General features: G+C 42.0%; 1 protein-coding gene across 2 annotated transcripts; it reads right to left on the bottom strand.

Annotated features, from left to right (window-relative positions):
- Positions 1–55: 55 nt before the first annotated feature.
- TCEA1 (transcription elongation factor A1) lies at positions 56–25,115 on the bottom strand. 2 transcript variants are annotated; one of them, XM_040261223.1, is made up of 10 exons: positions 24,862–25,115; positions 14,820–14,882; positions 13,221–13,326; positions 9,481–9,568; positions 8,466–8,611; positions 7,230–7,286; positions 6,117–6,271; positions 3,837–3,983; positions 3,130–3,201; positions 56–1,570 (listed from the first exon to the last, which is right to left on the bottom strand). In XM_040261223.1, the coding sequence occupies exons 1-10, from the start codon at positions 24,922–24,924 to the stop codon at positions 1,562–1,564; spliced, it is 906 nt and encodes a 301-aa protein (XP_040117157.1). In that variant the 5' UTR covers positions 24,925–25,115; the 3' UTR covers positions 56–1,561. The 2 variants fall into 2 exon arrangements, with proteins under 2 accessions (XP_040117157.1, XP_040117158.1); XM_040261224.1 differs by having other exon boundaries at positions 8,466–8,608; positions 24,862–25,097.
- Positions 25,116–27,688: the final 2,573 nt, after the last annotated feature.

The following is a 27,688-nucleotide window of genomic DNA, read 5'->3' on the forward strand; positions in this document are numbered from 1 at the left end:
ACAAAAAATAAAGCAAGTATAGATATCCAAATAAAATGACAAAATGTGATACATGTTTAATAACAAGAAACTTTATTGAATTACAAATTTAAAAATGGCTCACTTAAAAGTGGGACTATTTTAATCTTCTTACACTCATTCTTTCAAAAATTCATGTTATTTTCCAAGTGATAAAAGGTTACTCTGTGACCTGACAAAGTGGAGGTGGGATGGCACCAGTGGCCAATTCTTACATGTGGGGTCTTCGTGTGGACTTCTGGATGTCTTCTCTACTGCATCAAACTGACCTGCGGTGAGCAGTGGGGAAAGGGAGGGATGAGAGGCATGCAAGCTGGTGCTGAAGTCTTTCCATAGGGGTTGGAGAGTGGAGATGGAGCAGGATGAGATGTGGTCCTCGTAACTGGGGATTCAAGATGTGCTACAGCCAGTAAGATCATTCTTATTTCCAACCAAGCAGATGGCACACACGTAACTGCAAGGTCCATCCCATAAACATGGGCCATGTTATAGCCCACGCACTCGTCTGTCCCTCAGCCTTACTCCTGTGTAACAGAGGCAGCAAGTCAGCTAGGACAGAAATGTGCTCCATCAGTCTCCATATGGAAAGACCACATCTTAATGATCTATATAAGCCTTAAAGTCCTCAGTCAGGACAGATTTCCAAATCAAAGTCAAGTCAGGAACTGTTCACAGGAACCACACTACTTTAAAATGCTAACATCTTCCTCCCAGTGTGTCTTCCTACAAAAGGTAAAAATGGTCCAAACTTTCCACTCTTTGCCTGTCTGGGATTTATGAAAAGCATACCAAATTATGACGGTGTTCTGCAAAACTAAAATACACTACAAAGTCAAACAGGTAAATAAACAACAAACCAAACTGATTTCAACAAAGTCAAGTCATATTTCCAAAAGCTAAAATCTATTAAGAACAAAGAATACACATGTACAAGAAATTACAAGAAATGAGGATCACAGTTAGTTACAAATGCAAAATAATATCTAATTATCCCAGACTTGTGAACAGAATAATTAAAATCAATTTCATATGCTAGTTCAAATATTATATACAATTTAGATAAGCTGGTCAAGTATTACTTGAATACACACCATGTCTGATAAACTTATAATTACACTGCCTCTTACCCTTTTTTAATATTTGCAGGTACATGCCAATATAGGGAAAAAAAATGTAATTTCCACTTGTGTGTTAACTGAGAAGAGTAACATTCTACTGCGTATGTTTTATATTGTAAAAAAGTTGTTACATTTTCTTTTAAGAAGAAAAAAAAGGTAAAAATTAACTGCCAAAGGTTTATAAAAATGAAAAAAAAAAAAAAAAAGTTTTGAAACAGATACCATTATGTGGTCTCCCTACTGACCTGAAACTACAGAAGGCATTTAAGGAAGGGACACTATGTCAAAACCAGAGACTAACCCAAGGGAGGCAAGTTACTTTAAAAATCTGATTTGCAGGAAAACTAGCTAGTTGACCTAGTCTTTAAAGCTAATTACAAAATCCATCTTCTTAATGGTCCAGATGTTTTGCCAATGCTTCCAACTCAACAGAACTGTCAAAGAAGAAGAAATATTTTGTGAGACCTTTAAATGCAGACAGTGGGATGTACCTCCTTCCCCTGTTCAACACAGCATATACACGACACTGCTAAACAAAGAGACGTTTTTAAAAATATGCTGTAGTTTCCAGACATGAACAGTCACCTATATTGTGTTTGACTCTTCCAATTTAGAACTGCTAAGCATATATAAAGAAATAGTATAAAGTATCTTATTAAGCATTTCTCTCCTTAATTCTTAGGTTAAAAAAATTAATTCCAAATGTGAACCTCCAGAGTAAGCCACCATAGGCATCAGCTTTCTACATTACATTGAATTTTCTTAAATCCAACAGGAACTGTGTCAGCACTTTGCAGCAAACTGCCTGTATTCAATACAAACTGTGATATACTCAGTCTTCCTCCTCCTCATGATGCTAAACAAATCCAGGAGAGCGCTGGAAAAACCAGGTTTGCCCAACAGGACTGAACAGCATGAACATCTCTCCCGTAGACCAGTTAAAGAAACTGCCAGCTCCAGACAGGAGACACTGCTTCAAGCCATGAAGACACTGTCAGCACCATAACCTCCAGGCCCAAGAACAGAATCTCTGTGTGTAACAAAACAGGCACTGGCCTCACCCCTGGAACACTGCTGGAGCCCTCCGCCCACTGTCTTTTTTGTTCACTTCTAATTTCAGGAAATGCTTTAACCTCTGTGACTGTTACTTGAAAAGAAGCTTGTAGAATTTTCACACACACACAGAAAACTAATCACAAATATAAAGCATTTTTGGAGCATCAACAATGACCAGGCACTTTTAAATATATCATTTCTACTACTCAGCATGACCTGTAATGTGGGTCTTATTTATATTTGTCTGTTAGAATATCACAGTTCAGCAACAGTAAGGAGCAAAGGAGCCCAAAGCGTGTCTGGCTCCAAAGCCCACCTTCCTCCTGTGGGAGCCCCCAGTCACACACTCCTCGTGTCCCCACCTCTGTTTTAGGTGTGATGTTTCTGTGGCTCACAGAAATCACTGAAGAATGGATCATTCATGTAACATTATTTGCCTGTGTGGGGCTAATTTAGGAGAACACAGGCAGCACAAAAGGCTTCGTGAGAAGCCTACCAGATCATGGCAGTGCTCATCTGGATTTCCTAGAATAAACACTGAAACCAGTGGGCTGGACTTCAACGAGGTACAGCAGTTTTTCCAGGATAAACATTTATGCAACCATACACACATGTACGTGTTCCGGAAGAACAAGCATGGGAGCGCCTGAAAGGACAGCGTGCGCACAGGATGGCAACACAGGAGCTACACCTCTAAGGTCCAACCTTGACTCCTGCACCAAGACCACGCAGAGGGCAGTGTCTGAAGTCACTGCCTAGTTCTATCAGAGTACCAAACAGTGTGATCCACGACAGACGCCAGCCCTAGCCTCCCCAGCATGGGGCAGTGTGAGCGTGGGCCACACGGGACAGCCCCCAGAGAAGAGCCGGTGTAACCACCCCAGGGAGAAACCACCCCACAGAGCCGGGTGAAATGGGAAACCCCCGGGCACCCTACCTTCCACCGGTTTCCACACTCGTTGCAGACGACAAACGTTGTCATGGGTTCATCAGCACTCCGCGTTTGTACCTATGGCAAAGTTGGGTGAAAAACACTGCTTTTCACAATACTACAGAAAATCCAACTTAAATTAGGATACCCTACATCAACTACAATGGTAGCACAATAAAATGTGTAACAGTCTAAAACAAGCTATTAACAAATTAGCGAAATAATAAGGAAAGAACACACATTTCCAAACAAAAGTCCTTGTCTTCTCATCTTTATCCCAGATAAGTGGGAAAATCATCTAAACTCGCACATTATACTACTGATAAATGGCTAACAAATATGAAAAATTTTAATCATAAGAAGCACAGAAATACTAATTAAAAGACCTCTCAGTTTTCTTACAAATTTGCAAAAATGTAAAAATTACAAATACTTCATTCTGATAAAAACTGCCAAAACCTTTCTAAAAGTCAGACAGCAAGAAGAGCCTTCAATACCCATCCTCTGTGACTGAGGAACTTGACATCTGCTCTAATACAAGACTGTAACTAGAAACACAAAGTTATTTTGATAAGTTTTGAGAGAGATCTCAAGTAGAAGGATACATTCTTAATACTAAGAAATCCAGCTAACTGAAAATAAGTTGGTATTTGTCTTGAAACAGGAGTTGTAAGCCTCTTAGTATGAAAGCCTGTCTATTAACAGTCACAAACCTGGGTGTAAGTGCAGTTCTTCTTTTTACATTTGCCGCACGTGAACAAGTCTGTCTGGGTCCCGCCCGTCTTGGCCATCTGGTGCTCTCTGATGGCTTCTTTGGTCAAGTTTTTCCGCATCTCTTTGAGCTCATCACTAGCCATCTCCTATCACAAGGACAGCAATACCACCCAGTTACAGGCACCTTCTACACACATGCAGAATGCTGTTTATGCTCTAATAGTTAAACAACAACAGGATCAAAATCAACTTTTAAAGTTTTGAAACTGAAATATCATATTTTTCCTCAAAGGACTCATCAGTTTGTTTACTCTTACATTTTTCCCAAACACTCAGAAGTCTGTATGTGAAAACTGCATTTAATGCAATCCTACAGTGATGGGAGTATCCAGACCATGGACTCTACTACTGCACCCACCTCCTCCGCCGGAAAAGGAACCAGGGGCCTCAGAGGAATGTCTGGTTCCAGTTTTGAGTCAAGAAATGCACAAGAAAGGCAGAGTATCGTCCTGTGCCAGGAAGTGTGGGAGCTGCCTGACCACTGTGAGCGCACCACTGGACAGAGGGGCTACGTGACAGAGCTCCGTTGACCAGACAGAGGATAATTTCTTCAGCCACCATGATAAATCACTGAAAAGACCAACCCCACTGGATAAATAAGTCACAAGTCTGTAATGACACTTTAAAAAGTAGAGCACAAACACATGCAAAAATGGCAATAAAAGCCGCCATTGGGGTTTAGTGGGGTGCCAACGACTCCTTCTGACAACTGTTAACCAAAGGGAAGAATTACACACTCACCTGCCTTTCCTGTCCTAACCAATGGCCTCAAACTCAGAGCAAGTGCTCCTTTATCAAAGAAGTCTAGCTAAGAAAGGTGAAAGGACTTTCAGAATTCTAGAAATCTGTTTTGCAGTTCCTAATGACATCACCAGTTCAGGCAAGGATCATCAGTGGGTGAACAAGCAGAGGAAAGGCCAGTGGAGAACCTCACAGAGAAGGGATGAGACTGTCTGTACACAAGTCCCTGATAAATTTCCACACCCGAAGAGAACAAGATACATGTCTCCTGAGGTGATGCAGTATGAAGTAAGAAGGACCACTGATGAACCATTTGTGCAGGGAAAGTTAAACCTGTATATAATCTAAGCCTACGAAACTAGCTTCCAGTTCACAGAAAAGAATGGAGACAGAAAAATTAGTGTAATGAGGAAGAAATGGGCATTTCAGTGTGAGATACACAAGAGATAAACCGGTTTCTTCAATAGGTCAATGTCATGGAAGAAAAGGGGGCTGGAAAAGGAGACTTAACTATGTTCATACACAGTCTTAAGAGACCAAGCTTAAGGTGACATCTAGACTTCAGATCCTGATACAAAGTAAATGTACAACCGGGAACATTCAATGACTATAAACCAGATATCAGATACACCAAGGAATCATCACTAGACTTGCTGGATGCAGTGATGCTATGAGTGTAGTTACATAAAAATGTCAGATTTTTACAGATTTCTCTGAAGGATAGAGAGGTGGAAAGATATAATGTCTGGAATTTGCTTGAAAATAATTCAGGGGAAAAGAAAGAAAACAAAGAAGAGACAGATGATAAACAAGTGACAAATTACTTAATATACTTGAAGCTTAGGTGATGGGTAGATAATAGGACTTCATTACACTATGCTCTGTACTTTGTCAAAGTTTAAACTTATTCTAATGAGGTTTTAAGAAAAATGAATCTTAAAAATATAACAGTTTTCATTAGTTATATAGAAAGACAAATTCACTTGGATGCTCAGTAAGACAGTGAGACTGTAGACACACTTCAGCTTATATCTAAGAACTGCTACATCTAAAAAAGCAAACAATGAATTTCATTTTCTGCATCACTTTCTAAATAAATATAAGGATAGTCAATAAGATGTAGCCAATCTTATAGTATTTAACCAAGAAAAGAGCTTCGAGGTTACAAAGTCTGTTTGCAATTGGAAATTTAATTCTGATTCTACATGAATCTGCAATAACATTTTTATTTTTTGACAATAATTTAATAAGGCAACCACTCAAAGATCATGGTACAGTTATGAAAGGGACAAAGTACTAATGCTAACAGATTCAATCACCTAAGTTCTTGTCTAGTATACTGTATATACTGTGTATAAAAGTATACTAGGATAGCTATTACAGATGTAGTATTTATTCAGTACTTCATGATTTAAACAGACTTTACACTTGACATCATGGAATACCGCCACAGAAATGTTCTATTCAAATACACTCACCTCTGCTGTCATTCTAGCAAACAAGTCAGGAGGAATGTTCCCACACAGCACGTTTTTCCTTAAATTTGGATTTTTGGCATCCTTAAGATTTGATATCCTACTTCGTACTCTATTTTTGTATTTCATGTCTGTATTCCTTATTTCTTGATAGATAGGTACTAGGCCATTAAGGAAAAAGGTTAAATTATAAAGGTCCTAAGATCATTTTTTTCAAATTCTGCCACGATAAGAATTCCTGAAATTTCTAAGCAGTATTTCCAATTCAGATTAAATTAATAAGGCACTGTTTCTGCCTGATTTCCTGATCAGTACCTGGCAAAAAATGTGATTTTATGCTATGAATGCTATTAAACTTTATCAATGTTTAATGCCAAGTGACACAGATTAAAAGGGTTTAAAAATGTAACTCAGGTATTCAATCTGAGTAAGAAAACTTTAGAAAAAGAGCTTGAACTTATACATGCTTTCCCTGGCCCAAATCTGCATTCCGCCAAGGGTCCTAAAAGCCTCAAAAAGACCACACAGCTCCCTTGAGGGCCTTCTGATAGAAGACAGTTCGTAGTGGCCTGGAGGTTCATCTCCTTCCGGCTCAGCAAGAAGCCAGGTTAGCAGGCGGTTTTTCTCAATGGGACAGGCTCCAGCAGAGGCCCAGCCCTAGAGCAGCCACCCCTCAGCCAGGACAGGCCTGCGGTACACTGTCACCTGTCACCACATGGCCCTGCTGCCGGACCCACGTGCAAGACTCCCTCTCCCCAACCAGAGCTCTTTCTGAAGCACCCAGCATGAATGCACAGGACGACAAGCTCAGGGATTTCTATGCTTTGCTGAGGGCCCCCCTCTCCACAAGGTGAGACCCCACTTTACACTCGCTAGCACGTGTCCATGAGACGTTAGTCTCAATTTGCAAGGAGGAAAAATAAAAGCACTATCACCATTACGTGTCTTACTTTTGCATAAGAGGAAAACAAGAATAACATGTCACAGACAGCCTTTCCTTTTCCCACCAAAACAATCAAGACAGAAACTGTAGAATAAGATTTTCTCTTCTTTACAGAAAGAAAAAATAATCTAGTGGATTCTTGACACCATTGTGAATATACAAGCAAAGGATATCTTCCTCAATCTGAGATCCCAATTCTTCCTCGTCAGCTCCAATGGCGATGTAGTCATCTAAACACAGACACAGAGAAGTGTCATGAATGAATCATTACAACACATTAAAAGAAATTTCAGTACAGAGCCAATTAAACTGTATTCCTATTTCTTCAGCCCCACTTGCCCTGTACAAAGAATCCTTTCAGTATAGTTTCCTTAGAATCTGGTCTTTGTGACTCCCTCGGCTCCTCCTCTGGATTCAGATAGTGTCCACAGGGCTCCTGCATGGATGATACCTTATCCCTCAGGAATCGGGGAGTCATGCATCCAGCAGGCAACCCCTCATTTCACAACTCCAGAAATTTTGGCTGTTCCCACAGAGAGCAAAGAAACTTATGCAAAGTACTGTCTTGTCTCCTTCCCGCCTCAGACTTCCACACAAAGAAACCATTCATTTCATCGGCCAATCACATATATGGACACACTCAGAAGACTTCTAGGCAAACATTCAAAGCGACAGAAGGAACAAAAAGAAACTAGGAAGAAACAAGAAAATATACAGATAAATAATCTAGTGGATTCTTGACACCATTGTGAATATACAAGCAAAGGATACCTTCCAGAAAAAATAAAGAGATAATAAAGGAATCAGAGTAAAGAAAAGGCAGAGTAAGAAGAAAAATAGGTCATACTAACTAGGGCTCAGGATAATAGAAAAGGATGCATTTTTAGAAGACAATAAATACATATTCCTATATATGAAACTTTAAAGCCAAATTTTACATAGGAATGAATACCTCCAGATTAAATTAAAGCTCCCATATATAAACCAAAATCTCTTTCCCACTTAAAAAAGCAGGAAATGAAATTATGAATATAAAACTTATTATATGTCATAGTAACATTTAACAACAGGACAATAATATGTATCATTAACTCTCAATCTGAGGGGGGGCGGATACTGAGTTTGCAGATTAAATGTGAGGAGAAAAAGGATTGTGAAAAAGAGTTTAAATAACTACGACTCAGGGGAACAGTAACCAGAAGTAAGGAACCTATTGTTTCTAAGAATCACACGTACTAAGCAGAGGCCTGGATGCCTGCGCCTCACTGCTCTCAGTAATGTCCGGCACAACAGCCTCTCCCTAGGCTGGGCGGTGAGGGGCAACGACCATCGGGATCCCACCCAGAGGATGAAACGAGGTGGACAGGGCAGCGGCGGCCTTGGTCAAGGGACTGAGCAACAACATTTACCTCCTGTTCGGAGAGCAGCAGCGAGCATCTCCCTGCACTTTAACCGCACAGAATCAGAAGTGCTCGGCGCCCGAGGGAAAGATGAGACGTACGTGTCCCGGGCATTGGTCTCGTCCTTTCTGCTGCTCATGTTGCCACTGGAGCTGCTAGAATATACACACAGACACACAAAAAAACAAAAAGAGAAGTCAGGAAAACTCTCTTAAAGTGAGTATCATTACCATTACTCTCTAAAAACAGTAGTTCTGGGCCTAAATAAATGAAATAGTATTCTAGTGACTCTTAAATGGAAAAACAAAAAACCTGCCTGTATATAGATTAAAAAGAAGTTAAAACTTTTAGTAAAGATGAGACAAGTCTTTTATTTTTTTAACTTTGATCCTCCTTTTAAACGTTAAACAATATTTTTAATACAGAAAACACACGTTACGCCTCAATACAGCACATGAAAAGACGGGACCTCAGTTATGAGCAGAGGCAGGAGGGGAGGGCACAAAGACTATGATTGCTCTCAACGAAAACCAGAGAGAAACACTGGCAAACCCTGCTCCAATCAGACAACCAGTGAGGCTTATACATGAGACACCGCTTCAGGATAAAAACCACATGGAGTGAGGAGTCATGAAAATACAAACATCTCTTAATTTCTCCCTAAAAACATCAATACCATTGCAACAATTAATAACTCTTCCAGTCAAACACTCCTGATTTAACTTGCTGTGTTAGATTCTTACTGAAATATTTTCGGACTAGTTTCAGTTAACTTTCACCACAGTAAAGATTTCCGCCAATTAGTTCTGCCAAACTAATCCTGCCTTTCACTCCACGGACATTACCTGGCGCTCCCTACCAGTAGGCAGCCCCTTGCCCTTGCCAGTAACCCAGCCGGCCTCCACACACAGCCTGCATGGACCTGGCGGCAACTCCACAGGCCTTCTAAGGTCAGTCCTGTGTTTTCTGAAGCCTCCATGACCCCTGTCTCCCAAAACACACGAGCTTCCATGAAGTGAAATACCTTTCCTCTCTTGCTTCAGGGCTATTCTGTGATGTAACTGCAGTATCTTTTTTCTTTTCTTCAGAGTCTTTATCTGTTGATGGTCCATCTGAAAATTTATAAAATTCCTAAGTTTCAGCATTTGTTAAAACAAAACAAAAAACAGGACTACTACATGTTATCAAGCTATTTATGCAAGCAAAAAAAGAAAACAAAACCCCAATAAAATCCTAAGCTTTTAACAAGTAAATGAAGTTTACGCAAGCTATTCTATTAGCAAATGTACATGGAAAAAACATTTGCACATTAAGAAAATTAAAGTGCAAAGTATATATAACAATGTTGTTTTGATAATTTTTCATGAAGTAAAAAAATTTGAGGTGGTACTCAAAATACAAATAAATATTTCAGAGATAGTAAACAAAGAAGATTTTCATAGAATATACTTCAGGATCATGAGTTAGGCCTACTTAGCATCTCCTCTATCTTAAATAATCTGAAAACTAATACAGGTTATTAATACTAATAAAGCATAAGCTTTAAGACTTAAAGAAGTGAGTCATCAGACACGGGAAAATAAAGTACATAAAATAGGTTGAGTGAAGGCAACACTGGAAAGAAATATTCACGTTTATATCAACCAAAACAGCTATGAAGCTGGGTTCAGAAATATTTGGCCCCTGAACTACCCTAGTTTGGTCTACTTTTTGATCCATACACGAGTCCTAGAGCTGCATGAATAACTCAGTTCTCCACTGCCCTCTGTACAGAACATGGAAGAACATTCACCCTTGAGGCAGGACTGCCCAGGCAGCTCTAAGCTCCCACCCCAACACTCCATCCAGCTCCCAGAGGAGAAGGGGGCTTGAGTGTCCCCAGACGACGCTAACATGCCACTCTGGATGGGACTGACTGACAGAAGACAGTCCCAAGCACAACTCCAGAACTATCATGGGAATCCAGTCCTCATGACACGTCAGTTCTCAGAGACCAACTGTACTGTCCCCTTTACTCTATAATTCCCTGGAAGGCCTGAAGATGCTATGGTATCGTGAGGAAGAAACCATGGATCAGTGATGACATTTCAGAACAGAGCAAGGACCAAGACGTGTTTCCAAGATGTGTAGAAGGCTTCAGAAAGGTCACATGATGCATAGTGTCCGACTCTCTGCAACCCCATGGACCGTACAGCCTACCAGGCTCCTCTGTCCATGGGATCCTCCAGGCAAGAATACTGGAGTGGGTTGCCATTTCCTTCTCCAAGGGATCTTCCTGACCCTGAGATCAAGCCCAGGTCTCCCATACTGCAGGTGGATTCTTCACCATCTGAGCCACCAGGGACAGGTAATACAATCAGGCAGTACCGTCTAACAAGGTCCAGTGCTGGTGGGGGAGCTGTAACGCTGCCATGGTGCAGTATGCACTAGGGTGGCCCTCTGAAAAAGCAGGGCAGTAAGAGGCAGGAACGGTCGTAAAAACACTTCAACCTCTGAGCAGAGGGTGGTGAGCCACGCAGCAAAGCCCGGCTCAGAGGGCTCAGACCACTCCCTAGCTCAGCCAGTCAGCACCCCTCCTACTGTGCACAAACAAGGCACCTGATCTCTCAGTCCCTCGACTGTCTCAGCACAAAGTGGGGTTACAGCAGCCCCTCGACTGTCTCAGCACGAATTTGGGTTACAGCAGCCCCAAGCACGCGGGACAGCTGGGAGGACTAAGGGCACTAATACAGGCCCACACACAGTGTGTCTTAAGTATTCAGAACTGTGCTAACCAGAAGCAGTAGGCAATCTCCCAGAAATCTAGCTAACAACCTAAACGGCAATGCTTTCTGGTTTGGAATCTAATACAGGATCGTCTATTTGGTTAGTTTTCTTAAGGCTGAACTTTCTAAATTTCACAGGCTTTACAATTCTTGGTTACTAGTTTCCAAGCTCTTATATGTAATAGGTCTTATTATTACTGCTTCTATCTATGAAGTTTTAAAAGCTTCACTTCTTTTATTTTCTCCTCCACATGAGAATGGTAACTGCTCAGGAGATGGCTGGTTCCAGGGCTGGGACAGAAGAGCCCAGCATGTTCTGTGGTGCCAGAATGCAGGAAAGAGGTTAAAAAACAACAACAAAAAAAAGCAAGGAGCTTGTCAAAGAGACACAGAAGCCAGTTTGCAGGGGTGCCCACTGGTCAAACCTAGGACAATGTAAATATCAAAATAAATATGAGCAGGAATGGATTATAATCCATTATATAGAACAGGAACCTATGCGTCCACATTCACAACAGAAAAAGAACTGGGAGGCAAGAGGAGGGTTCTTCTTACAGAATGAGGATGTGTGAAAACAGAAAAACTAGAAAAACTAGAAAATCATAATTTTCCAACTGTCACTGGAAAGAATGGTTTGGGCAGTAATCGGGGGATACCAAATGGGGGTGGGGGAAGGTCTGACAGGGAGCACCATAGTTTCAGGGTCTTAAAATGATTCTCACAGAACTCTTATTAGACACGAGGAAAAATCATCAGTGATGCATTGTACACCTTGGCTGAGTCTCAGAAATAACACCGTCCTATCTCTGTACACCACACACCCCAGAAGGACATGACACACATGCGCAGTACCCCAACTACAGACACACAACCGGATCTAGTCAGGAGAAAATGACAGATAAAGCCCGAACAGGGAACACGGCGGTCCTGGTTAGGCCTCAGCGCGTTCACTGCAGTGGGCCCAGATCCAGTCTCTGGTTGGGGAACTAAGAGCCTGCAACATGCACTGTGCAGGCCAAAAACAGACAAGCCCCCTACACACAACAACAGAGGGAGAGGAGGAGGGGGCATGTGTTTTTCAAAAGTCAATGTCCTAAAAGACATAAAAAAGCTCAAGGATGAGAAAAAAAGCTGGAAAAGTAATTACTGGGATAACTGACAAAACTGGAATGACAGTGCACTACAGATTAACTGTACCAATGTTAAATTGCCCGAATTTCCTGTATTAGGATTACGTAAGAAAATAAACTTGTTCCAAGAAAACACACACTTAAGTTTTAAAGAGTCAATAAAGAAGAGAGATCCACCTATTCTCAAGTAGTTTGGAAAAAATAAAGTGTAAGCATAAAGAGAAAAAGAGGAGAGAGACTATGACAAAAGAAACATGGCAAATATTAAAGATGAATGCTCTAGAAAAATGACACGTGAATTATTTTTATTATTTTTGAAAACTTTCTCTAAGTTAGAAATAGTTTTTTTCAAAAAGTGAGACACCTTCCCCTCGGGGAAAAATTTTCTTCTTAATGAGGCAATCCAGGGGAGGAGGGAGGTGAGAAGTATGGAGAGTAATGTGGAAACTTACAACACCATATGTAAAATAGATAGCCAATGGGAATTTGCTGTATGACTTGGAGAACTCAAATGGAGGCTCTGTGACAATCTAGAAGGGTGGGATGGGGAGGGAGGGCACATGGGTCTACCGATGGCTGATTCTTATTGATGTATGACAGAAATAAAAAAAATTCTGTAAAGCAATTATCCTTCAATTAAAAAATAGTAGCAAAAAAAGAAAAAAAGGCCATCCAATTATAAGTATTAAAAAAAGCCAAGAAAGTTAAATCTGACTAGCTTAAAAAGCAGAACCCTCAAGGTCAGACTAAAGCCCCCGCCCAGATTATAAAGTACAGATTTAAAAACACCTATATTCATTAAAAGAAAAAAAAAATTCAACAACTCAGTGTCTGAATAAACCAGATCATAAATATATAAGGGAAGATACCTAATAACTTTTTCCAGGATTTGATGAGGGACTTTGCTAAAGATGTAACTTCTTCATCTGTGCTCTGCTTGCGAATAGCATTCACTGACATTCCAATTCTTGTGGACTGCAAGGCAATGACAAAAAAAATGTATACAAGCAATTTTATTTCAGGCAATTCGTTGTTTGATTTTCTTGTTTTCCAGATGCCTCTTCATTTTAGAACAGAAAAAACATCAACTGTATCAATTCTTTTAGCAGTAGACTGTCGACTTAAGACACACACATCAAGGGTCTCACCACCGAGATCTGCAGGCATGTTAACTCACTACTGAAGTGAGGCTGGTCAACTAGTAAGATGAAGTCGGTCTCTCTCACAAGAGAACAGAACAAAGAGTGTCTGTGTGTGTAGGCAAGGCAGGCAGATGCAACCATGGCTCACACACACACCCACTTTGCTTCTTCACATTCTCCTGTACAGATGACTATGTGCATCACGTGCTGCACCTTGTAAGGAGGACACCTAAACAAATACCACCGTCCACACGAGGTTAAACACCAGCACACGATCACAGATACTAAAAATGGACTTCACAGAATACAGAAAACTTAACTTGCGGTGGCATACGTGCTCAGGGGCGTGCTGGGAGCGCCCATATTCATCAACCGTCCCAAGATCCTTTAAAATCGAGATCATCATCCCTATTTTTAAAGATGAAGAGACTGGAAGTGTCAATAAATAACCTGGCCAGCAGCACACCATTACTAAATGGCAAAACTGGGATTTTAATCCAGGTCTGTCGCTTCCAAAATCCATGCTCTTTTCCCACACGTCAACTGTCTTCAAACTGTGCTGAGAGAACATAAAGGCCCTGATGGCCAATTATGGATGATAGATAAAAAATGGTGACTTAATTAGTAAATTCAGGTTGTCAGTAGACAATCTTTAAAAATATGGTTATGGAAGAAATAAAATAACAAAAGAAACTGTTAGTGAGATACAAAAGGGAGCCCCTGCTATAAACTTTAAAGCTGAGAAATAAATGGATCCTTAAGATTTGCTTTTAAATTATTCAATGCACTCAACAAAGAGATGTGGGGCAGCTGCTGAAGAATCTAGAATATGTATCTGACTGGACTGTCCTGTGTTCTCTCTCGGAGAGTGGAGCACAGCAGGGGAAGTTTCCACAGCAGACACAGACAGGGGATTCACCACTCTAAAACCCCAATGTGGTTTGAGATCAGCATTTGGGGGACATTTTCCCCACAGAAAGTGGTTCCTTTCTTGTAGAAGATAGTATGTTCTAAGAACTTTTCTTAGTGAAGAAAAACTGTTAGAACTTTAGAATGCTTTACAACTTGTCTAAAGCACTGCCTTCTCAGCCGGTGGGGCATGCACTTGAATGCAGAAAACCTTTCAAAAAAGCAGGCAGCATTTTTCTATGATGGTAACTCAGTAGATTACTAATTTATGTTACCATCTTTAAAAAAACAAAAACAAGTTAATAATGTTTTACACTATAAGAGGAAAATACAAAAAACTTATGTTGGTATTGAAGATGTTTCCGTTATTTTATGACAATTACCTATTCAAAAATTATGACATATGTTAGCACATACCTGTAATAGTTCCAGGGTCATGGGAATATTCTTAAGCTCCTTCAGTAAATCCAATGCTCCAGCCTATAAAATAAAATAATTTCAAACTAAGTTCTCCAGAGAGTAAAGCAAAGAGTAACCAGAGATTTAAATGTGTATTTTCCTATCCACAATTCACTGAGTCATTTATTCATGTGAGGAGAATGGTATACAGAGATACAGATACATAGATGAAAGAGGAAAAGAACAGAGAGGAAAGAGTTTTCCAAACAGGCTGCAACTCACTAGAGGATCATAAAATCCATTTATTGGGTTACAACCAGCAACTACGTGTTGTCGTGTGAAAGTTTACTTTCAGTAGTATTTGTTTATGTGTCCCAACTAGAAATATGCAATGTTTCTCACTGTGGTGGTATAATACCCCCAGACTTCCATGTAGGGCAATTAGCTATGGAAGCATGAGTGGGAGAATGGTGGTGGGGGCAATGCTTCTCTACAATTCTCACCATGCCTCTGCACCTCACAGCTCAGACTCAAGGACAGTGCTGTCTACCTGGTTCTTGCAAGGTAAGAAGCAAATTCTGAAAGGAAATCCAGAAGTGAGGTCTCTGTTAAGCTCGCAGGCCCATCTTCTGCTGGGGCTCTGATTCCCATTTAGAATCAAAGGCTCCCATGCAGCCGATGACATGAGACATAGCACTGTGGCTAAGGGGGCTGGAATTTCACGAGAGGCAACAGTGCCACCTACAGCTTGTGGCCAACGTTCCAACGTGATACTCATTCAATCAACCACATTTCAATTCAGTTCCGTTCAGTTCATCTAATACATTTAACTTAATCAATCATATTTCATTTAGTCTAATAGTGACTTAATGTACTATATTTGGACAGATCATTATTCTACATACCACTAATAAAACTACTAAACTATCATAAACTTTTCTTATCACTTCTTTTTACTTTTGCAGTTCCTTTAGACTTGGAATTTTTGTCATATTACCTTTTACTAGAAAAATATAATCAAAACTAGCTAAGGTGGTGGTTCTAAAACTATTTTGCAGAGTCTAACACTTATGAATTGCCTACTGACTCAGATTCCATAATATCGGATTTTAGGCCACAAAAAGCTGTGTCAAAACACTAGTAACACAACATTTCACAAAAGAATCCATAAAAGAGCTCTGAGCTCTGAACCATCAGCTCTCTGCAGGCACCAGGGTGGGCTCTGGGTGTGTGAGCCTGCTGCCTTTACCGAACTGCTCTTCTCCCACTAGCTTCTCGGGGGGCCAAGAGCACCCGACTACTCTGATTTCCTTCCAAGTCACTGACACCTGCTCCACGATGTCGATGGCTGGGCTGGATGTTCTGTCTGTGAAAGTACATCTCAACATCCATCTGGCCAGCAACACGTGTAACTCATTCTGCTTTCTGAAATGTTTAAATATGAAAACTAGGTACTCCATGAACCAGTGAAACATACCACACCCTGGGAAAACAGAAAGCCCAGAGCACGGAACAAGCATGGAACCTCATGGTATCACCATATTTCTTAAGTTTAAAATCAAGCAAAGGTTTCTAGCCAGATAATTCTTCCACTTAAAGTTGACAGACATGGCCCTGGAGAATAAAACAGGATTAAATTTTCTTCTGGCAACAGATACATCCCTTTAATTTAACCCAGAACCTCCTAGCTAAAAACAAGTTCAATAGAAATTATGAAACAGGTCATTATAAAGGATTTTAAGGATCCACCTCTTACAGATTCCTCCTGACCATAAATTCTATAATTTCTTTTTATTTAGAGACAACTAAAAATTGTAAAACATTAGAGTTGTTAAAAAATAAAACACTGACTTTAAATTTACTGTTAATCAAGAATTTTTATATGCATGCCATTTTTGTGAGCAAGTGTCTTTAATCCTGTATCTGCAAATCCCCAAACCAAAATCCTTTCAAAAACAAAAGATTTCCCATAGATTTTCAATAAACTCATTTGGCAGTAACATCTAATCTCAACAGATGTACAGAGCTATTTAGTTCTATTTATCCTACTTAATCTGTGAATGTTACATTTCACTATAGAAATGCCTATGTCTGATTACCGGGAACTGCCCAGCTCCCACTGACAATACGATGAAATATGTGATGTTTGTACTATACCAATACCTTTATAAACCTGGAAAATTTGGAATTCTAAAATACGTTAAAGACTCTGAAGGTTCTGATTACGAGACTGTTTGCCTGCACTCTTATCTACCGTAGATATCTTTCTTCTACTCAAGTCTCTGTGGTCTTTTTGAAAAATTTCTGACCTAAGATCAATTAAAAGTGAAGAGAATCACAATTCTAAGAGTCCCTTAAAAAACAGGGTCTCCTCAGGTTTACATAAAGCTGGGTTGCATATAAAGTTGACTTTTCTAACACATCAGCAATGTGGCTTAAGGTCTAAGCTGTTTTTCAAACAGAAGGAAGCAACAGATTTGCATTAATTTCATCACACTCTCCTTTTTCACTCGGATCTCTTTGGTGAGACTGGGGTTAGAGACATAGGCTATGGAAGGAAGGAAAAGTTAAATAACACTTATGGGATAAAAGTATGACCTTTCTCAGAATTACAGTGTGTTCTAACCAAATAAGATGTGTATTTCAATCAAGGTTCTTTAGGAATTAAACAACTATTAATATGATGATCTGGATGGGTGAAAAGGGCAAAAAAGAGACAATTATATGTTAATTCAGTGACAAAAACTTTTTTGAGGGTTACCATGTGCCAAGCACTGTATACAGTAGCTCATTTCATCTTTACAAGGAACCCTATGGAGGTAGGAATCCTATTATCCCCATTTTACAGATGAGGAAATTAAACTTTTTTGAGAGTTACTATGTGGCAAGCACTGCACAGAGTATCTCATTTCATCTTTACAATGAATCCTATGGAAGCAGGAATCCTATTATCCTCATTTTACAGATGAGAAATTAAAAGCCCAGAGAAGTTAAGAAACTTGCATAAGGTCACATGATCTACTAACCAGAAAAAGTGAGATTTACCCCATTCTGTCAAATGACACACTCCCCCTTAACAAACACCCATTTACACCACATGCCAAGCTCTCTGCTGTGCTGAGGACACAGCAATGGGCAAAACAGAAACCCTTTCTGACCTCAAGAAATCTAAAAATAAGCAGAAATCTTTGAGCCTCCACTTCAAACCCTCAATTAAGAAAAAAAACCAAAACCCTGAATTCAGAGAAGGTAAGTAATTTGCCCGAGGCAATACTGATGGGTACTGCAAAGGGACAAGAGCCCAATTTCCTGGCCTTACCTCACTGCTCTGTCCATTCTATAGCCCCACCCTTGGGGCAGTTCTGCTCTGTGTGAGCTCCAGCAAACAGCACTACTGAACAGTCCCTAATCATCACCTGCTTCTAAAAGTCAAGTCTATTCGATTGCAGCATCTCCTACAGACAATGATGCAAGAGAAAGAAAGAGTCTGCCTCAACTTCCAGAGTCAAATTTAGTTCACAGTACTGGCTGAAAGATAAACAGCTACAGACTACTTTATTACACCCTTGGTACTACTACCTGTCATCAGAGAGAAGTGCTTTATAAAATATGGTATGATGAGAACCCAGTACATACAAGACTGTACAGGATCCAAACAGCCTTCTGTTCAAGGAAGAGGGGAGGAGCAACACAGAACACAAAGAGCATACATGTACATGGTAGGTCTAGATTAAAATCCAGGCTCTGTCAATTCCCAATTGTCAGATCTTGGGCATGTTACTTTGCCTTTTCAAGCTTCAGCTTCTTCATGTGTAGATGAGCATATTACACTAAACTTTAGTTAAGATGATCAAATGAGGTAACATAACACTTAAGAAGTATCAAATTAGAGTGCCTGACATACGAGAGATGGTTGGTAAGATACAAAATTTATACATAAACTCAACTTTATAAAAATTAAAAGCTTTGGGGGATTCCCTAGTGGTTCAGTGGTTAAGATTCAGTGCTTTCATGGAGTGGCCTGGGTTCAGTCTATGGTTGGGTAAATAAGATACTGCAAGTCACACAATGCAGCCAGAAAAACAAAAGTTTTTATCTTTCAGAAGACACTATTAAGATAGTGAAACAACAGCCCACAAAATGAGAGATAATATATGCAAACCCTATCTCTGATAAGGGTCTAGTATTCAGAATATAATGGAGAAGGCAATGGCACCCCACTCCAGTACTCTTGCCTGGAAAATCCCATGAACGGAGGAGCATGGTGGGTTGTAGTCCATGGGGTCGAGAAGAGTCGGACATGACTGAGAGACTTCACTTTCATGCACTGGAGAAGGAAATGGCAACCCACTCCAGTGTTCTTGCCTGGAGAATCCCAGGGATGGTGGAGCCTGGTGGGCTGCCATTTATGGGGTCGCACAGAGTCGCACACAACTGAAGCAACTTAGCAGCAGCAGCAGCATTCAGAATATAAAGAACTCTCACAATTTAGTAATACAAGTACTCAATTAAAAAAGTGGGTAAAGGATCTGAACAGACATTTCTCCAATATGCAAGGACACCAAGTACTGAAAAATGTTCATCATTAGTCATCAGAAAAATGCAAATCACCACAATGAGATACCACTTTATATTCAATACAAAAGCTATAATCAAAAAGCCGTAATAACAAGTACTGATGAAGATGTGGTGAAATTTGAACCCTCACGCTACTGGTGATAATGCAGAATAATAGTTCAACTTTGGAAAACCGTCTGGAAGTTCCTCCAAAGGCTACATAGACACAGTTATCAGACGACTTGGCAGTTCTACTCCTATAGAAATGCATACACCCGACAGAAATTAAAATATATGTCCACACCAAGACTTGATCAAGAATGTGCTTATATTATTCATAATAGTAAAAAAGTGGAAAATGCCCAAATGTCCATTATATGATGAGTAAATAAACAAAATGTGATATATCCATCAGAAAAAAGGGATGCTATTCAACAACACAAAGGAACACAGTATTGACATGCTGTTAACACAGATGAACTTGGAAAACACCAAGCGAAAAAAATAAAAGGCCACTTATTGTATGATTTCATTTACACGAAAAGTTCAGAATAAGCAAATCAAGAGAGAAAGAACGTAGATTAGTGGTTGGGGGGAGATATGGTGACTATGTAAGGGGCTATTTAATAGATAGTTTCCATCCGGAGTGATGAAAATGTTCTAAAATTAGACAGTGGTGATAGCTGTACAAATCTGAGAATATATTAAAAACCACTGAATTGTATACTTTAAAGGGTGAACTGTATTGTACAGCTATATAAAGCTGTTATAAAAGATTGTGTTCATATCAGTTCAGTCGCTCAGTCATGTCCAACTCTTTGCGACCCCATGAATAGCAGCACAAAGACTGTGTAGTCATTCTAAATTCTGATTTATGCTAATTAATCTAACCCTGATATGGAAACCACAGTTTGTTTGTTTTTTTCCCCAACCCAGCTAAGATCAAGACTTAGAAATGTACATATTTCAGGTATCCCTGCACCTAGGAGATTCTCTCTTTGCAATTTAATTCTACTCAGCCCTGAGCCTTCAGTGAAGAAAAAAATAAACAAATCTCAACATCATGCATTAAATGTGTCCATGAACTTGAAAATTCTAAGTTCTCACTTGATTCCTCTAAGTCTAGTGTTACAAATCCTTTACAAAGATAAACCAGAAGATGTTTTTCAGTTCAGTTCAGTTGCTCAGTCATGTCCAACTCTTTGAGATCCCACGGACTGCAGCATGCTGGGTCTCCCTGTCCATCACCAACTCCCAGAGTCTACTCAAACCCATGTCCATTGAGTCAGTGATACCATCCAACCATCTCATCCTCTGTCGTCCCCTTCTCCCACCTTCAATTTTTCCCAGCATCAGGGTCTTTTCCAATGAGTCAGCTCTTCGCATCAGGTGGCCAAAGTACTGCAGTTTCAGCTTCAACATCAGTCCTTCATATCCTAGGTACTGCCAAGAGTTTTATATTCATCTAATCTTTACTAAATTGTATCCAATTTACTACCAAAAAAACATTTTAGACCCTAACAGCTAAAGTTCAGAAGAGTCAGAATTTGAACCAAGATTAGGAGACAGACTTGCTTACTGACATTAAGTCAAAATGGCAAGAAAAAGAAAATCTATGTAAAAAATTGCTAATATCTGAAAATTTAGAACTAATTCACATGATTCATCATGGCCTCAAAGTGCACCCTGTTTAAGATCAAGTGCACAGACGGCGCAACATTCTGGGCAGCACCAGGGTCAGGATATTGTGGGGATATTTAGAGAAACCTGTCTGCCCCACAACAGCAAACACCCTGGTTGCCCAATGTACCCAGATAAAGTTCAAGACCCAGATTCTAGAGAGATGCTTGGAGTGGTAGATGCTTGAACAGAGTGGTACTGACTTTGATGCAAAACAGATTCAGATTTATATCTTCATTTGGCCACTCTGTAGCTATTAGACTTGAGAATTCACTCAAGCGTCTAAATACTTCACTTCCTCATTTTTATTTTTTTTTAATATATTTTTATTTATTTATTTTTTGGCTGCACTGCATGGCATGTAGGATCTTAGATTCCCCAAAAGGGATCAAACTCATGGAGTCTTAGCCACTGAACCGACAGGGAAGCCCAATTTCCTCATTTTTAGAATAGAGATTAAGACTTAGCTCAATAAACTGTCTGAGGAATAAATCAGATAAGGTAGGTACTGAGAAGAATTCCTAGCTCACAGTGATAACTCAATAAATGGAAGCTGTTTTTATTATTACTTAAAAGCGACACCTACGATTTTTACTATGATAGTAAAGCACTAACAACGGCACTTAAACTTCAATTCAGAGGAAAACTATTATTTTTTTAGCAAAGTTCATTTTTTCATAGTATAAAAACAGTATAAAAAATAGCTTGTAGAGAAAATCTGGAAGCCACACACACGAAAAAGAAACAAATCTATCATAATCCTACAATTCCTCAGAACAGCTTCTGTTAAATTACTGAACAACTTAAAAAGCTTTCATGGGCTGCTGGTGGGCCGGGAGGGAGAGTCATTTAGACTGTTTCCCTTTCTTTATTTCATCTGCCTATTTGAATTTCTGTAACACAGACAGGAAAAGAGAGAAGGAAAAACGTAAAAGAGCCAGTCAATTTTACCTTTGAGGGTGGGGCGGGGGGGCAAGCTTTTATATTGGTAAAGTTTTGTACTACTAGAAAAATAGAAGATGTGAGAAGAAAAATGAGACTTGAGGCTTATTTGTGATACTTCTCATTCTTCTGTTGACGCATTATGTCCTTATAATTTGAGAACTGCAGATAAGCATAAACTGGTCTTCTCAATACTTGCTCATTAGGAAATTCCTCATTTTTAGGAAATATCTTACAAGGAAAGGAAACAAACACAAGCATCACTACATGATTAAAGGATACATTATATAGCCCAAGTTAGAGAAAAAAATTATCCAACTAACAGCCTTTTCCCCTAGGCTACGCTTCTATTGTCGGAGAAGGCGATGGCACCCCACTCCAGTACTCTTGCCTGGAAAATCCCACGGACGGAGGAGCCTGGTGGGCTGCAGTCCATGGGGTTGCAGAGTCGGACACGACTGAGAGACTTCACTTTTCACTTTCATGCATTGGAGAAGGAAATGGCAACCCACTCCAGTGTTCTTGCCTGGAGAATCCCAGGGATGGGGGAGCCTGGTGGGCTGCCGTCTATGGGGTTGCACAGAGTTGGACACAACTGAAGCGACTTAACAGCAACAGCATTCCCTATCGGAAGGACTAATGCTGAAGCTGAAATTCCTCATGCAAAGAGTTGACTCATTGGAAAAGACTCTGATGCTGGGAGGGATTGGGGGCAGGAGGAGAAGGGGACGACCGAAGATGAGATGGCTGGATGGCATCACTGACTCGATGGACATGAGTCTGAGTAAACTCTGGGAGTTGGTGATGGACAGGGAGGCCTGGCGTGCTGCGATTCATGGGGTTGCAAAGAGTCAGACACGACTGAGCGACTGAACTGAACTGAGCGTTCCCCAGACAGAGAAAAAAACTTGCCAATTTAAGCAAAATAACAGAAATGTTCAGCCAATGAAATACCCAGAATTCATCAGTTGCATCAGGCAATGAATGGCCTGTGAAAAAACAAATAGCAAAGGCAACTGTCTAGAACAGAAAACAAACAGGAAATACTTTAAAAGTCTAAAATTGCAAATGCAGATTAACAGGCTATGAAATCACATGCTAGGCAATGCACCTGTGAAAGGAAAAGAGGAAGAGACTAAGTTTGAAGCCTGAAGAATTCGGTGTTTAAGATTGCTTCCTGCTTTGGCATGCAGTCCAGCAGAACACTCAGCTCCTGGCTTAATCTACAGTGTACCCTTCATGGAAGCTAGGGAACTACTTGGCCTGACTTGGTTTCTTACTCTGTAAAATGGATGCAGCACAGCTATGTCTGGATTCCCAAAATGCCACTGCACAGATGCTTTGTAAAGTGCTTTCCTCTAAAGTGCTATACAAACCAGAGCACCCCTTTCCTCTCTCCAGTTAGTTTGAGAATTCAGTTTAGCTGAAAAAAGACGGCTTTGCAGTGAAGGACAGGGAAGCCTGGAGTGCTGAAGTCCATGGGATCACAAAGAGCGGACACCATTGAGCGACACAACAACAGACAGCTCTGAAGCAAGGGACTGAAAGTGGCACAGGCAGGTGGACAGAAATGCAGAAACTGGGACATCTCATACAAACCACAAGAGAACACATCCACATAAACACGTTATCAGTGACAGAAAACGCTGCTGGCATCAACAGTAAAGCGCCCAGAGAGGCCCAGCCAGGACACTTGTGCAAACCCGCCCAGCAGCACACTCTCGTCAGGGTGTGTGCCTTAGACACAGCCCTTCTGCACTCTACTGCCTAAGGAGATCCACTTAAAAAAAAGTTTAGCAGCTTGCCAAACACACTGGCATCGTTTACCTTTTTAATTGCTAAACAAACATGGAAGACAGTTGAGATAATCCACGGCATGTTTAGCCCTTTCCAAAAAAAAAAAAATGATCCGGGAATTTCACGTTTTGCTTTATCAGCTTCGTGTCTGAAACAGATCACAAACCGCTGTTCGAAGTTTTCTCGTTTTTAGCCAACAAGCCCGGAAAATGAGAACGGATTCTTTCAAACAGCGAGGGCTGTCTGTACTCTTGGGCTAAGCCAAGAGGCTCGGCCACCGTCAAGTTTATAGTGAGAACGCCTCGATGAAGTTCACCCGGCTGCCCCAGCCCCAGGGGCCTCAGCGCTCCGAGCGGGCCCTCGGCCGCGGGATGGAACTCCCCACCCCCGAAACCCCGTGCCCGGGATGTGGGACAGAGCACCCCCCGCTACCAGAACCCTCTCCCAAGAACACGGGATAGGACTCCTGCCCCGGGAACCCCTCCCCGGGACGTGGGTCCCCCCAGGACTCCACCCCAGGGCCCCTTCTCCGCGACGCGGGACAGGACACCCCTCCCAAGACCCCTCTCAAGGACGCAGGATAGGACTCCCGTCCCGTGACCCCCTCCCCAAGATGTAGGATAGGACAACCCCACTCCACCAGAACCCTCTCCCAAGAAGGCGGGATAGGACTCCCGCCCCGGGACCCCTCCCCAGGATGCGGGACAAGACACCTCCCCAGGACCTCCCTCTCCAGGGTCCCCTCCCCGCGATGCGGGGCAGGACACCGCTCCCAAGACACCCTCCCAAGGACGCGGGTTAGGACTCCCACCCCGGGACCCTCTCCCCGCGACGTGGGACAGAACTCGCCCCCCAGGCCTCCCCTACCAAGGACGCGGGACAGGACCCCTACCCCGGGACTTTCTCCCCAGGACGCGGGTCAGGACTCCCTCGAGGGCCCCCGCCCCAGGACGAGGCCTCGCTGGTGTCACGCAGGGAGGGCGGGCGGCGCGGGCCGCAAACCCCGTCAGGCCGCCAGGCTCCCGCGTCCGGTCCCCGCCCGCCACCCGGCCTCGCTCCGGCCCGCGCCGCCCGCCGCGCTCACCGCGTTCTTCTTCTGCACCATCTTGTCCATCTTCTTGGCAATGCGGATCACCTCGTCCTCCATGGCTCCGGCGGGCCTGCCCCGCGCCGGCCGTGTGGGACGGGAAGTGCGCGAAGCTGGCGGGCGGCGGGCGAGCCCAGGCGTCTGCGAGGCGCCTCAGCAGGCCGTGCCCAGGCGCTTCCTCACCGACCGAGCCCGCGGCGGCGGCAGCGGCAGCGGCGGCAGAGGCGGCGGCGCTCCTCCCCCGCAGGCAGAGCCAATCGAACGGCGCGCGCGCCGAGCAGGCGTCACCAATCGACAGAGACCAGCTGGGCTACAGGCCCGACGGGCAGCAGGTCTTCGCCTGCTGTCGTGAAAGTGGGCGGGTTGTGCCGCCGACCTTCGCGCGCGCGCCCTGCGGCCCCGCCCCCACCCCGCCCCACCGCGGTCTCCTGGTGCTCGGGTCCCGCTGGTCTCCCGTCCACGAGCCGTGGCGCCCGCAGAGACCACCCCCTGGGGTCCCCCAGCCCCGGCGGCTTTGGAGGATGGAACGTGGTGAGAACCCCAGCTTTTTTCCCGCCGTCGACCGCTGCCTGGAAATTGGATTCTCCATCCCCCTCAATAGATCGTTGTATCGTAAGGATGTGGCCGTTGTAAGAGTTTCCTCTTTAAAGTCGTTTGTAAACGCCGTGAGGACGGGGACCCAATCTTGTTTCCTGACTCAGAATGTTGGTCGCTGTACCTTGAATATAGTAGAATAGTCGTTGACAGTAACGGTCTCATCAAGGAAATTGATGAAGGCGTCTCACCTGCTCTGAAGATAAGTGAGGAAGTTGAAATGTAAAAAGTTATGACTAACAACCCAAAACCGAGGTAGAAAATCGAAATAATCAATTCTGGAGAGTGTAGGCTCCTTCCGTAGATCTTTGTCCAGTTAATACCCTGGACTACCGTCTCGTGCTGGCATATTGAGTGCAGCACTTTCACAGCATCATCTTTCAGGACTTGAAATAGCTCTACTGGAATTCCATCACCTCCACTAGCTTTGTTCATAGTGATGCTTTCTAAGGCCCACTTGACTTCACATTCCAGGATGTCTGGCTCTAGATGAGTGATCAACACCATCGTGATTATCTGGGTCGTGAAGATCTTTTCTGTACAGTTCTTCTGTGTATTCTTGCTACCTCTTCTTAATATCTTCTGCTTCTGTTAGTTCCATACCATTTCTGTCCTTTATCCAGCCCATCTTTGCATGAAATGTTCCCTTGGTATCTCTAATTTTTTTGAAGAGATTTATAGTCTTTCCCATTCTGTTCTTTTCCTCTATTTCTTTGCATTGATTGCTAAAGAAGGCTTTCTTATCTCTTCTTGCTATTCTTTGGAACTCTGCATTCAGATGCTTATATCTTTCCTTTTCTCCTTTGCTTTTCGCTTCTCTTCTTTTCACAGCTATTTGTAAGGCCTCACAGACAGCCATTTTTCTTTTTTGCATTTCTTTTCCATGGGGATGGTCTTGATCCCTGTCTCCTGTATGATGTCACGAACTTCATTCCATAGTTCATCAGGCACTCTATCAGATCTAGGCCCTTAAATCTATTTCTCACTTCCACTGTATAATCATAAGGGATTTGATTTAGGTCATACCTGAATGGTCTAGCAGTTTTCCCTACTTTCTTCAATTTAAGTCTGAATTTGGTAATAAGGAGTTCATGATCTGAGCCACAGTCAACTCCTGGTCTTGTTTGGCTGCAGAGAATATAATCAATCTGATTTCCGTGTTGACCATCTGGTGATGTCCATGTGTAGAGTCTTCTCTTGTGTTGTTGGAAGAGGGTGTTTGCTATGACCAGGGCATTTTCTTGGCAAAACTCTATTAGTCTTTGCCCTGCTTCATTCCGCATTCCAAGGCCAAATTTGCCTGTTACTCCAGGTGTTTCTTGACTTCCTACTTTTGCATTCCAGTCCCCTATAATGAAAAGGACATCTTTTTTGGGTGTTAATTCTAAAAGGTCAATATGCCAGCAAATTTGGAAAACTCAGCAGTGGCCACAGGACTGGAAAAGGTCAGTTTTCATTCCAATCCCAAAGAAAGGTAATGCCAAAGAATGCTCAAACTACTGCACAATTGCACTCATCTCCCACACTAGTAAAGTAATGCTCAAAATTCTCCAAGCCAGGCTTCAGCAATATGTGAACCGTGAACTTCCCGATGTTCAAGCTGGTTTTAGAAAAGGCAGAAGAAACAGAGATCAAATTGCCAACATCCTCTGGATCATGGAAAAAGCAAGAGAGTTCCAGAAAAATATATATTTCTGCTTTATTGACTATGCCAAAGCCTTTGACTGTGTGGATCACAATAAACTGTGGAAAATTCTGAAAGAGATGGGAATACCAGACCACCTGACCTGCCTCTTGAGAAATCTGTATGCAGGTCAGGAAGCAACAGTTAGAACTGGACATGGAACAACAGACTGGTCCAAATAGGAAAAGGAGTACGTCAAGGCTGTATATTGTCACCCTGCTTATTTAACTTCTATGCAGAGTACATCATGAGAAACACTGGACTGGAAGAAACACAAGCTGGAATCAAGATTGCTGGGAGAAATATCAATCACCTCAGATATGCAGATGACACCACCCTTATGGCAGAAAGTGAAGAGGAACTAAAAGCCTCTTGATGAAAGTGAAAGAGGAGAGTGAAAAAGTTGGCTTAAAGCTCAACATTCAGAAAACGAAGATCATAGCATCCGATCCCTTCATGGGAAATAGATGGGGAAACAGTGGAAACAGTGTCAGACTTTCTTTTTTGGGGCTCCAAAATCACTGCAGATGGTGACTGCAGCCATGA

The sequence above is a fragment of the Oryx dammah genome, unplaced genomic scaffold (genome assembly GCF_014754425.2).
Source record: "Oryx dammah isolate SB20612 unplaced genomic scaffold, SCBI_Odam_1.1 HiC_scaffold_19, whole genome shotgun sequence".
NCBI classification, from domain to species: Eukaryota; Metazoa; Chordata; class Mammalia; order Artiodactyla; family Bovidae; genus Oryx; species Oryx dammah.

Bases quoted from the DNA above. Each gene is read 5' to 3' on its own strand.
- TCEA1 (XM_040261223.1), bottom strand. From the start codon at position 24,924: ATGGAGGACGAGGTGATCCGCATTGCCAAGAAGATGGACAAGATGGTG. The intron at 7,287-8,465 runs GTAAATGTTGTT...GTCTGTGTTTAG, and splicing joins TGCTGCTCTCCGAACAGGAG to ATGACTACATCGCCATTGGA. The intron at 6,272-7,229 runs ATATCCTTTGCT...ATGGCCTAGTAC, and splicing joins GGGATCTCAGATTGAGGAAG to CTATCTATCAAGAAATAAGG.